The 11399-nt window shown below is 36.6% G+C and overlaps 1 protein-coding gene across 1 annotated transcript in view; it reads right to left on the bottom strand.

The window, feature by feature from the left end:
- The window catches only part of cps1 (carbamoyl-phosphate synthase 1, mitochondrial), a 48901-nt gene that overhangs the window by 18462 nt on the left and 19040 nt on the right, over window positions 1-11399 (bottom strand). The window contains 3 exon segments of the mRNA XM_048194317.1: window positions 1217-1292; window positions 5424-5491; window positions 7486-7680. Of these exon segments, the coding sequence (XP_048050274.1) occupies window positions 1217-1292; window positions 5424-5491; window positions 7486-7680 (339 nt within the window).

The following is an 11399-nucleotide window of genomic DNA, read 5'->3' as shown; positions in this document are numbered from 1 at the left end:
TTTAAAGCTATTTTAAATATGAGGACTCATGAAATGTCCTCATATTTCATGTTTACGTCGTAATACCAGTGTAATACCCATGTCATCATAAATCACAAAAACAAGCACACACACACACACACACACACTACAGAGAGAGAAGGAGAAAGAATATATAGCACATATGCTAAGCAAATATATCGTTACTTGATGAAAGACACACTAAGGCTAATTGATTGCTTGAGAACATTATTCATTCCTTCTAAATCCAGCCATATAAATTTAACAGTCATAAAAGGGTTCACAACTCTATAAATCTCATTGATCTGCTCCGTTATATGACTGTGATTTTAAAGACCTCATGAAATCATTGAAGTCTATGGCTTTTAGTCACGTTTATTAGCTTAGATGCCCTCTATATGCCAGTGATAAAGAAAGCAAGCAAAGAAATTTGACTAATTTGACTTTTAGCTAATTTACACATTTTTACAAATTGACAGCCTTTCTCTTTTGGCAAAATGGATTATAACATTGCTAGATTTTGCTGAGGGCATTGATAAAATTCATTCATCCATTGATGTGGCCTTTAAGTCTAAGATATACCTGCTTTGCTTCACAATTCAGACAAAGTTAATTGTTGTTGGTCTTTGGCAGAGGTCCATCTAGATCTAAGAAAACACTGATTTTATGTAAATATTGCAAAGAATTGCAGTCCTTCAATTATTCTCTATATCCGGTAGCTACAAGTCTCACTAGCTCATAACAATATAAAAACTACCATTTTCATCTTTTGTAAGTGTTTGTATTAATAAAAAATGAAATATCCTTGCTTATGCACTCAGGAATGGCTCAATGATGGTGACAGCGATGGTAAAGCATTTTTGCTCAGGAAAACTATTGCACTCTTAAGTGAAAAACTGTAAGGGGTAGCAGGAACAGGAGATGAAAATCAATACTGGCCATGAGGTACAGAAAAACTGGAGCTGATGCAAATGTGCTTGGTCTGCCTTTAAAAAATAAAAAAAAGCTCTTAAGAGCATCTTTTTCTAAATGATGTGTTTAGATAGGATGAAATATAATTCCAAGAGCATCATTCATTTGTGATAATGGGTAAAAAGGGTGCATATTACATTATTTATTGACTGAGCATTACATGATTCATGTGGCAAAACCAAAAGCTTCACATGAAGTTATTTGTGCTGCGACTGGGTCAAATGATTAAATGTGCAGTCCTCACCTGTGACACCTGTGTGGCTTCCTCAAGGAAACGTTTCATCTCATCTTCACCATACGCTACATTCATGGCTGAGCCACTGAAAAGAGAGAAAGATTCTTATCATTCATCACTCTGACACTTAAATGAGTCCATTAGGAAATAACATGAGACAAAAACATAATTCGATGGTTGTAGAGTCAAACCTAACAGGAAGATATGTAGAGTTGTGTAAAAGAAGAAAGATAAAAGCCAACTAGAGTAATATATTTGAGTCAGCTGCTCCTTGAGGCAATCAGCACTGATTCATATTGGAAAAAAAGAGACAGTTTCTGGTGATTTTAATGGCATCAGCCCTGCAGCTAACATTTGTGGTGTCGGCAGACGTCTCATGGTGACAGCAATCCAAACATGAACAGATGATTATCCATATATCTGGACCCCTATGGACCCTTGTCTGTCTGTCTACACACAGCGCTCAGCGTAAATGAGTACACCCCCTTTGAAAAGTAACATTTTCAACAATATCTCAATGAACACAAAAACAATTTCCAAAATGTTGACAAGACTAAGTTTTATATAACATCTGTTAAACTTATAACATGAAAGGTTAATAATATAACTTGGAGAACAAAATTTTCAGTTTTACTCAAATTAGGGTGATGCATTTGTGTACAAAAAATATCCATATTTAACAAGTTATGAAGTAAAATATCTAGCTGTGTAAACTGTCGTCGCATCAGTTGCACTTTTTCCATAAATTGAATAGGGAAGGTGTAGGACGTAGCGTAAGCTTTTTGAACTGCAAGAGTTTTACACTTTACTACGATGAATACGGAAGGCGGTCTGGCAAAAGCTAGATATTTTACTTCATAACTTGTTAAATATGTTTTTTTTTTACACAGATTCGCTTCAGAAGGCCCTTATTAACCCTTTCGGAGCCATGTGGAGTATGTTTATGATGGATGGATGTGGATGGAAGCACTTTCTTCAGCTCATACTCATGACCCCTGTTCACTGCCATTATAAAGCTCGGATGTGTCAGGATATGTATTAAAATATCTCCGATTGTGTTCATCAGAAAGAAAAAAGTCATATACACCTAGGATGGCTTGAGGGTGAGTAAAGCTTTGGGCTAATTTTCATTTGAAAGTGAACTAATCCTTTAACACTTAGCATTTTATACCTTACAGAAGGTTTGAAATCAGAACATACTATTCAACATCAATAGTTTGATAGGCGATAGTTTGTTATCACCTTATCAGACTGCAAAACAAGGCATTCCCTTTTCATAGAATGACCAATTTATGACAAGTAAATTATCTCAAATCACTCGCTATTGGCAGGTATGGCAAAGTTAATTTTGAACTCTGGAGGCATTCCACAAAAACATTACAACAGGTGACCAGTGCTTAACGTCACACTATTTAATTGACAGTCAGCAATATGTTTCACTAACATATAAAAATACAGTCGACACAGAGAGACAAGAGAGAAATATACTGAGACAGCCCAAAGTGTCTCTCTTCAGTACGAACCGCTTCACGGTCCAGATGAACTGGCAGTGTTTCTGTCAGGTTCTGTGTCAGAGCAGCAGTCCCTGAGAGTCTGAGCCTGAGGCACGGGTTTAGGCAATATAATGATGCCAAACCACAGTTGGCACAAACACCCTTAGAAACACAGAGCAGGACTCAAAACACAGCTCTCAACTGAGGAGCTAAGCAGTGATGGATTCACATGGAGCAGTAAATATTCAAACGAACGAAAGAAGGGAAAAAAGTCTTGTTTTTGGCAGTTGGATTTTCTTGAAAACTAAAAGCAAATCACTGTCACTGCAAGAGACTATACTGTATGTGGCTGTTGGTTTACACCGTACAACAGTATAAAGATTTTATAGAGATGAATGGATATGCTAAAGCACTTTACTTTCATTCAGCTTCAGTGTCATACAGTATGTTGTGAATCTGGTTACAAGAAAACCAGACTGAAATTTGTGCTCTGCACCTTCCACTGAAAACTATTAGCTTCACACTTGGCACAATGCCAGTATCTGTATTTTTGACTGCTGTGGTTCCCTGAAAAACAAAAACAAAAACAAAAAAATCTAAACTGGTCTCAAAACAGATAATAACATATGAGGCAACATCTAATGAGAACAAAAAGAAACTCCACCGATGAAAGTGCTTTTATGTTTGAGACATGTTCTGAGTAACGGTAAAAAGGCAACATTACCTGCTATTTCTGTGTCTTCTTGGTGCACAGCAGAGTCGATTTAAAAGGAATCAAATTTTTCCATTAAGGCACTCAAAACAGATGCCTGCTGTCTGATTATTGCAAATGCTAATCTGGATTCTTAGAATGTGAGTGAATAGCATTTTACCCAATATTTCTGTCTGAGTAAAATTTCTCTGCTCTTGACAGTTTACATTTATGCTGTGTTTGCTCAATCGTTCATTCATTCATTCATTCATTTATTCATTTATTTGTGAAGCAAAAATTTCAGAATATTCACTCAGTTCTTTTCAATACAATGACACTTGATAGTGGCTAAATATCAATCTAACTATCTATCTATCTATCTATCTATCTATTATTATTAGTAGTATTGTTATTTAATAAAGGTGCCATCGAACGTTTTTTTTTTTTTACAAGATGTAATATAAGTCTAAGGTGTCCCTTGAATGTGTCTGTGAAGTTTCAGCTCAAAATACGGCATAGATTTTTTTAAATAAATTTTTTTAACTGCCTATTTTGAGGCATAATTAGAAATGCGCCGATTCAGGCTGCGGCCCCTTTAATTGCTCGCGCTCTCCGCCCCCTCCCGAGATCTTGACTCTATCATTGCATAAACAAAGTTCACACAGCTAATATAACCCTCAAAATGGATCTTTACAAAGTGTTCGTCATGCAGCATGTCTAATCGCGTAAGTATTGTATTTATTTGGATGTTTATATTTGATTCTGAATGAGTTTGAGGCTGTGCTCCGTGGCTAAAGCTAACATTACACACTGTTGGAGAGATTTATAAAGAATGAAGTTGTGTTTATGAATTATACAGACTGCAAGTGTTTAAAAATTAAAATAGCGATGGCTCTCATCTCCGTGAATACAGTAAGAAACGATGGTAACTTTAACCACATTTAACAGTACATTAGCAACATGCTAACGAAACATTTAGAAAGACAATTTACAAATATCACTAAAAATATCATGTTATTATGGATCATGTCAGTTATTATTGCTCCATCTGCCATTTTTCACTATTGTTCTTGCTTGCTTACCTAGTCTGATGATTCAGCTGTGCACAGATCCAGACGTTAATACTGGCTGCCCTTGTGTAATGTCTTGAACATGGGCTGGTATATGCAAATATTGGGGGCGTACATATTAATGATTCCGACTGTTATGTAACAGTCGGTGTTATGTTGAGATTCGCCTGTTCGTCGGAGGTCTTTTAAACAAATGAGATTTATATAAGAGGGAGGAAACAATGGAGTTTGAGACTCACTGTATGTCATTTCCATGTACTGAACTCTTGTTATTCAACTATGCCGAGGTAAATTCAATTTTCAATTCGATGGCACCTTCAATTAAAATGTATTATTTATTATTATTTATTATTAAATCACTGAAAATCTTCCCCTAAGCAGCTATTAATTGAACCGTTGCAAGCAGATCACTGTTTCATTGAGCTGAACTTGAGAACTGGATCAGCAAATCATTCTTTTGAGCTGATTCTTTTCACATAAACCAGTTGAACTGGTTGACAAATAAGAGTGAATGATTCATTCACCAATCAAACTGATTTGTTCACTTACTCGCTGATCTGATTACAGTAGTTTGAGTTAACAGATCACTTGAGGGAAAGATTATTAGCGTAATGTGACTAAAATTTTGTTCTTTTTACCACACAAAACTATGGTACAAAACTTGAAATATAGATTTTATGGTATTTTTCCCCATCTCTGAACTGTTGTGAACTGCATAAAGATCATTTAAAATATCAAATATTTCATTCCACAGAAGAATGAAAGTCATACAGGTTTGGAATGACATGAGCGTCAGTAAATATTTTAATTTTTGGGTGAACAGCTCCTTTAAGCTCTCTGTACGAAAACATCTTTACCCAAAATGTTCTGCCAAAGAAATGTGCACATGGGAAATCAATTCCAAAACTCTTTATGTCCATACTGCGCTTGTGTCCTGAATTCATCGTTCCCCTTGTACTCACCTCAGAACGTAGGATGGCCGCAGGAGGCAAGGGTAGCCCACATTACTGGCAAAAGAAACAGCATCTTCCTGAAAAAGAAAGACAGTTAGATATCCCTTTGCAATCAGCTGCATGGAATCACCTAGTCTTTGTTTCAGATGAGGTCAAGTTTCTTCTGCTCTTTTCTCCATTTGAGTCCCAGGATGTGGGCAAAGGGCCAGACAATTATCGCTGACCACATCTATTCACCTTCTTTTAATGCTTTGTGAACTGGCTACTTCACAGTGAGAAAAACTATAAGGTAAAACAACCCTCTACCTGAATAATCCATTATTAGCAAGTGGAATTATCTTTTACAGATCACATTGGAGGAGATTTTGCCTAAAAGCTTCATATTGTACAAATGGATACTTGGGTGTTGATCTTCAATAAATCAGAGGAGAACACATCCAAGTTTCCAATTGAGAGCTACAGTAGAAGGGTAGATCAAGTAAAAAATGACTTTAATTTCAGTCACATAAAGCTATAGAGTACTGCAGAGATTACATATTTTTGTTCGCTTCAACCTGGTTCCCAGGGCTGGTTCTAGACATTTGTTAGACAAATTTATGTTTGAGGCCCCTGCGCCACACCCCTCCTAATAAAAAGCAGTTAAAACTCCTAACCTTTTTACTTATACAACATCTGTTATTAAAATTTGTATATTTTTACTTATATGTCCATATTGATCAAACTAAAAAGTCTATTATTTGTTTGTTAAGGATCCTATCATGGCCAGTAATGTTTTTAATGTTTTTTTGGCAGAAATTTGTTCAGTAATTTATTTGCAGTAAAACACACACCCACTGTTTGTGACAACGAACAGTTCTGCCTACACTATACAGTAAAATGGAGAAAAAAAAAAAAAAAAAAGACACAAGACAACATTACATTGCCAAAAAGTAATTACAGATAAACACTTCCTGAACACCACACACCACTTCAGTAAATGAACATAAGTGTTTTTATCATTTTTTTCCAGGTTTTAAGACTAATTCCTACAGCGGTTTGTATTGTAAAGCTTTAAAAGACTTGGTGTACAGTGCATGAGATGTATGGACTACTTTTATGATGCTTTTTTTTTGTCATTTTTGGTAGATTATATGGAAAAGAGGCATGTAAATGTTCTGCAAAATGTCTCCTTTAGCATTAGAACAAAAATTATACAGGTTTAAAATGGCACAACAATGACTAAATGCTGACCGAATTTTCTTTTTTGGTGAACTACTTCTTTAAGCAGGAAATGCTGTGTGACATTAGTAAGCAACTGTATACTCTATCCTCACATTTCCAAAGCACTGCCCTTCTAGCCAGAAACAGCACATGGAGCGAACCGAAGAATCCCAAAAGATTCTGCTGATCTCTACTGTCTTTCTAGCTTGTTTCAACAACAGGGAGACCATTAAAATGCTGGATGTACCCTCAGCAGCGAGACGGAAACCAACGGAGGATGAGTGGGTAGCACCGTGGGGCAGAATGCCCTCTCTCTCCCCCTTCATCTCACCGACTTCAGCTCTTCGCTTCCATGGCCCGCGGCAAGAAGGCTGGATGTAGCTAACGGACGAGCGAGCATGATTCCAGTCAACATATTTCAGCACTTCTAATGTTTGCTGTTTGAAAGCACTCTGACACCTCTGGAGTATTTGGAGTGAATGCAGCATTTGTAAAAGTGAAAATTCTGGAAATGTAACTATATTGGGAAAATGTCTGTGCGGCCGCTCGGGTGGACATTTCTTGAAAGCCTGGGATGAATGGAGCAATGAATGATTAATTAAACAAGAAAATGCATAAGTAAAGCGAGTGGTGTTACTATTACTGCAAAATCACATCCATATTACTCAACTGACCCAAATCAACAGACTCCAGCAAATCCTGACTCTTTTATCCTGGAACGTGATGTGCATCGTCAAGATTGCGACACACAAAATAATTACTCGGTGGTTCAAATAAATGCATTTGAAATTAAGAACCAATGACAACACCTCTTTCATCTTTACTGAAATAAACAACAAATGAAGCGTGTTTGAAGTGAAACTGGCCTTACCAGAGAGCTGAGAGCCCTCCACGGGGCCTGGCCTACACCAAGATCATCCAGTATGGAAGAGAATACAGATCTCTCTTCTGCACGATCAATTTGAGGAGGACTGGTTCCCAGAATCTTCACCCCATTCAAGTGCAGAGGCATGGCCAGGTTATTGGGGATCTGCCCTCCCACAGATACTATACAGCCTGTGCAGCCCTGTGGAGGGATGGAAAGTCTCTGCAGTCTTAGTCTTGCATGAAACACTTCTTACTATAGGGATGAATTCTGATCCACATTGCAGTTTATTCTGGTCAAGAACAGCCCACATAGATGAGAAGAAATGCCTGGTCTGCATGTAAAGAGACCATAGAGTAAGTAATAGAGAGGCACAGGGGTAAGGAAAAAAAAAACTCAATTCAAAGTGTAGTCTCTGTGAACAAGAAACTCTTTTTTTAAATGCTTTTGAAATAACTTTCATGCTCACCAAAATACAGTAAACAGAAATATTGTGACATTTTATTCAAATTTTAAAAAATCCTCTGTACGAAAACACAAACGGGACCAACGAGATCGAAGCTCAAGAAAGTGCATCCATCCATCATAAACATACTCCACACAGCTCCGGGGGGGGGGTTAATAAAGGCCTTCTGAAGCAAACCGATGCATTGTGTAAGAAAAATACCCATATTTAACAAGTTAAAAATATCCAGCATCTGGCAGACCCCCTTCTGTATTCAACTTAGGAAGAAAACGCTTACACTACGTCCTACACCTTTCGTATTCAACTTACAGAAGCTAGATACAGTATTTTACTTCATAACTTGTTAAATATGGATATTTTTCTCACACAAATACATTGCTTCGCTTCAGAAGGCCTTTATTAACCCACCAGAGCCACGTGGAGTACTTTTATGATGGATGGTTGCACTTTCTTGAGCTTCAAACTCGTTGGTCCCGTTCACTGCCATTATAAAGCTTGGATGCGTCAGAATATTTATTAATGTAACTCTGATTGTGTTCATCAGAAAGAAGAAAGTCATATACACCTAGGATGGCTTGAGGGTAAGTAAAGCTTGGGGGATTTTCATTTCAAAGTGAACTAATCCTTTAAATGCACTTCCTGTTCTGTTTTACAAACTGAGCAACAAGTCTAAATTATTGTCTGTAAAAATCTACACCATGACAAAATTATTGGCCATAGGCATTCATTTGTAAATGACCCAAAATATTCCTTTAAAACCAAATTATTCCTTCCAGTAAACATACATGCATGCATTTTATAATTACCGTTTTTACTCTACAACTTAACATATGACTGATTTTATCTGTCCAAGACCAAAGATTACAAATTCTGTTGCTTATGAACTCAATAAAGCTTGCTTCATTCCATAATATATGACAGAAAGCTTGTTTTAAGCAACTAATGTTTTAATCAAAGCACTGTTTTGACAGAAATGACTATAATCATTGCTCATTCATTGCATGAATTCACAATGATTTTTTTGTTCCACTTTTCTTTATATGCATTACTCATTCTAGACTCCTATCCACTGATGTTTTCTCTCTCCTCTCTTGTTGTTTCAGAGATGAGCTGTGGTCTCAGGATCTGACCCTGGGACATGACATGGCATTATTTTATACTCTGAGAGCTGTCATATACCTTCTAATCCCATTCGTTGCATTCCTATGGCAACCACACGTATGCCTATTTTCACAATATATAAGCCAGCATTTCCTTCCAGGTTTATCTGAGCACACTAATGTGATGGTAATAAACCACTACACAGCACCTGGGAATTTATTACAACCTCTGAGCAAAACAACAAACACTTGATCAACCCATGCTTCAATCACCACTTTAACTAGCTTATAATGTGTCTGAATGGAAAAGTCAATGGCTGTTACAGTGGTCAGACTTTGCATCATCAGTGGAGACTCAAGTGGCTCTATCTCTATAAAGGGAACAGAAATGAGCTGCTTAGATGCTCGGAGGCATTTCCTGGTTAGTCTCTTGAGATAATGGCATCTAGGACCAGAGCTGTATAAAAACAGAGTTCATTTCCAGCAATAAAATCTCAGAGGTTTTTAAGTGGTGGAATATGATTCTGTAGCTACTAATCAGATTTCAACTTCATTTAACAATTTTTTAAACTGACAAATTCCTGGTGAAGAACTACTCTACACATAATACTGAAGAATGACCAATCACAGAAGTTTGTTACCATTAAAACAGAAATTGCATTCCCATAAAACTTTGCAAATTCAGTCTTCAGACAGTTTACAAATCTGTATATAATAGAAACGTATAATAGTAGGGCTGCAAGATAATCCAGATTAAAAAATTTGAAGACAAACTTTAAGTTGGCTTGAAAAAGCCTAGCTAGAAAGTTTGAAGTAGTTTTAGAAGTTTGAAGTTTGAAAGTTTTCAGTTTGAAAGTTTTAGTTTAGTAGTTTTGATAGATAGATAGATAGATAGATAGATAGATAGATAGATAGATAGATAGATAGATAGATAGATAGATAGATAGATAGATAGATTCTCAAGGCTAGGGTACTCAAGGTGGTTGATAGGGTGTTGCTATGCGGTTGCTAGGGAACTCAGGGTGGTTGCTAAGGTGTTGCTATGTGGTTGCTAGGGCACTCTGGGTGGTTGCTAAGGTGTTGCTATGCAGTTGCTAAGTTGTTTTGGGTGGTTGCTATGAGATAGATATAGATCATATTAGAGAGAGATAGATAGATAGATAGATAGATAGATAGATAGATAGATAGATAGATAGATAGATAGATAGATAGATAGATAGATAGATAGATAGATAGATTTATGAGTTTCAATGGATTAGAAATAGTACATAGAATGGCACTTGAGTCTAATTGAGTTTGAGTCTAATGGGCTTCCGTAGTTTAAATTTGAATTTTGACAGTTGGAATTTGAAAGTCTTGGCTCATTTGAACATTCCGTCAATGAAAGTCAATGGGATTTTTCCGAGCTTTAACAGTCATTTTTAGGAAAACCGTGAGTCGGATCAGTTAGAAAAGATATAGCACACTGAGTCAGAACAGTCTGAAGGTCTGACCTGAGTTTGGAGTATGTCTGAGCTCTAGGAGGAGTTAGAGTTGGAAATTTTAGTCTTAGAAGAAAATAGCATATCAGTAAGTTGGCTTTTTCAAGCCAACTTAAATATAGCAAATGAACAAATCGCAATATGCATAATAGCAACAGATTTTAATACTTTTAAAAGATTCGAAAAGTCAAAGGTTTTAGCTCGTTCTCATATCAGCCCTTAAAATCATTGAAAGTCAATAGTTGTATATTGTATGATTAATGTTATTAACACTTATCATACTGTATTTATGAATCATTCTAGTATTTCCTGCAGAAATTCTATTGTGGTATGCTATTCTGAACATAGCATGTCTATTTTTCTGTTTTTTAAAAACATGTTTTGCTTAGAATGAAATGCTGTATGTTGTGATTCATTCTGAAGTGCCTACGGAGAAACTTAATGGGAAAACAATTTCAAGAACCAATGCAGCTGAAAACGTGGGCCATCACTGTTGTGTTCGAATATCTCTTTTTCTAAATGTGATGATATTTTAAAAGTACCATCCCAGGCATTAAAGAATTCATATGCACTGGAAACACATGATCTTGTTTGAATAGCACACTGCTACATAAACAGTCTGGCGCTGATGGCAATAGCTGTGGAGTCAGTCTTGCTGTGATATTCATATTAAGACCAGTGGACCAGTCGGCTCTTGTCTACGGTCACACATTGCTGAACATCAGAGAGGAAAATGAGGAATTGCTCGCACTCTACAGACAGTCTGTTGCCGTTTTTTATAGAAGACACTGCTACTTTTTCCATAGCGAGCATTAGGGGGAAAAAATATAACACATTTACTCTTATATACTTTCAGACACAAGATAACAGAGG

The sequence above is a fragment of the Megalobrama amblycephala genome, linkage group LG6, assembly GCF_018812025.1.
Source record: "Megalobrama amblycephala isolate DHTTF-2021 linkage group LG6, ASM1881202v1, whole genome shotgun sequence".
In the NCBI taxonomy this organism is placed as follows: Eukaryota; Metazoa; Chordata; class Actinopteri; order Cypriniformes; family Xenocyprididae; genus Megalobrama; species Megalobrama amblycephala.
This window is presented reverse-complemented; position numbering and strand designations above follow the sequence as displayed.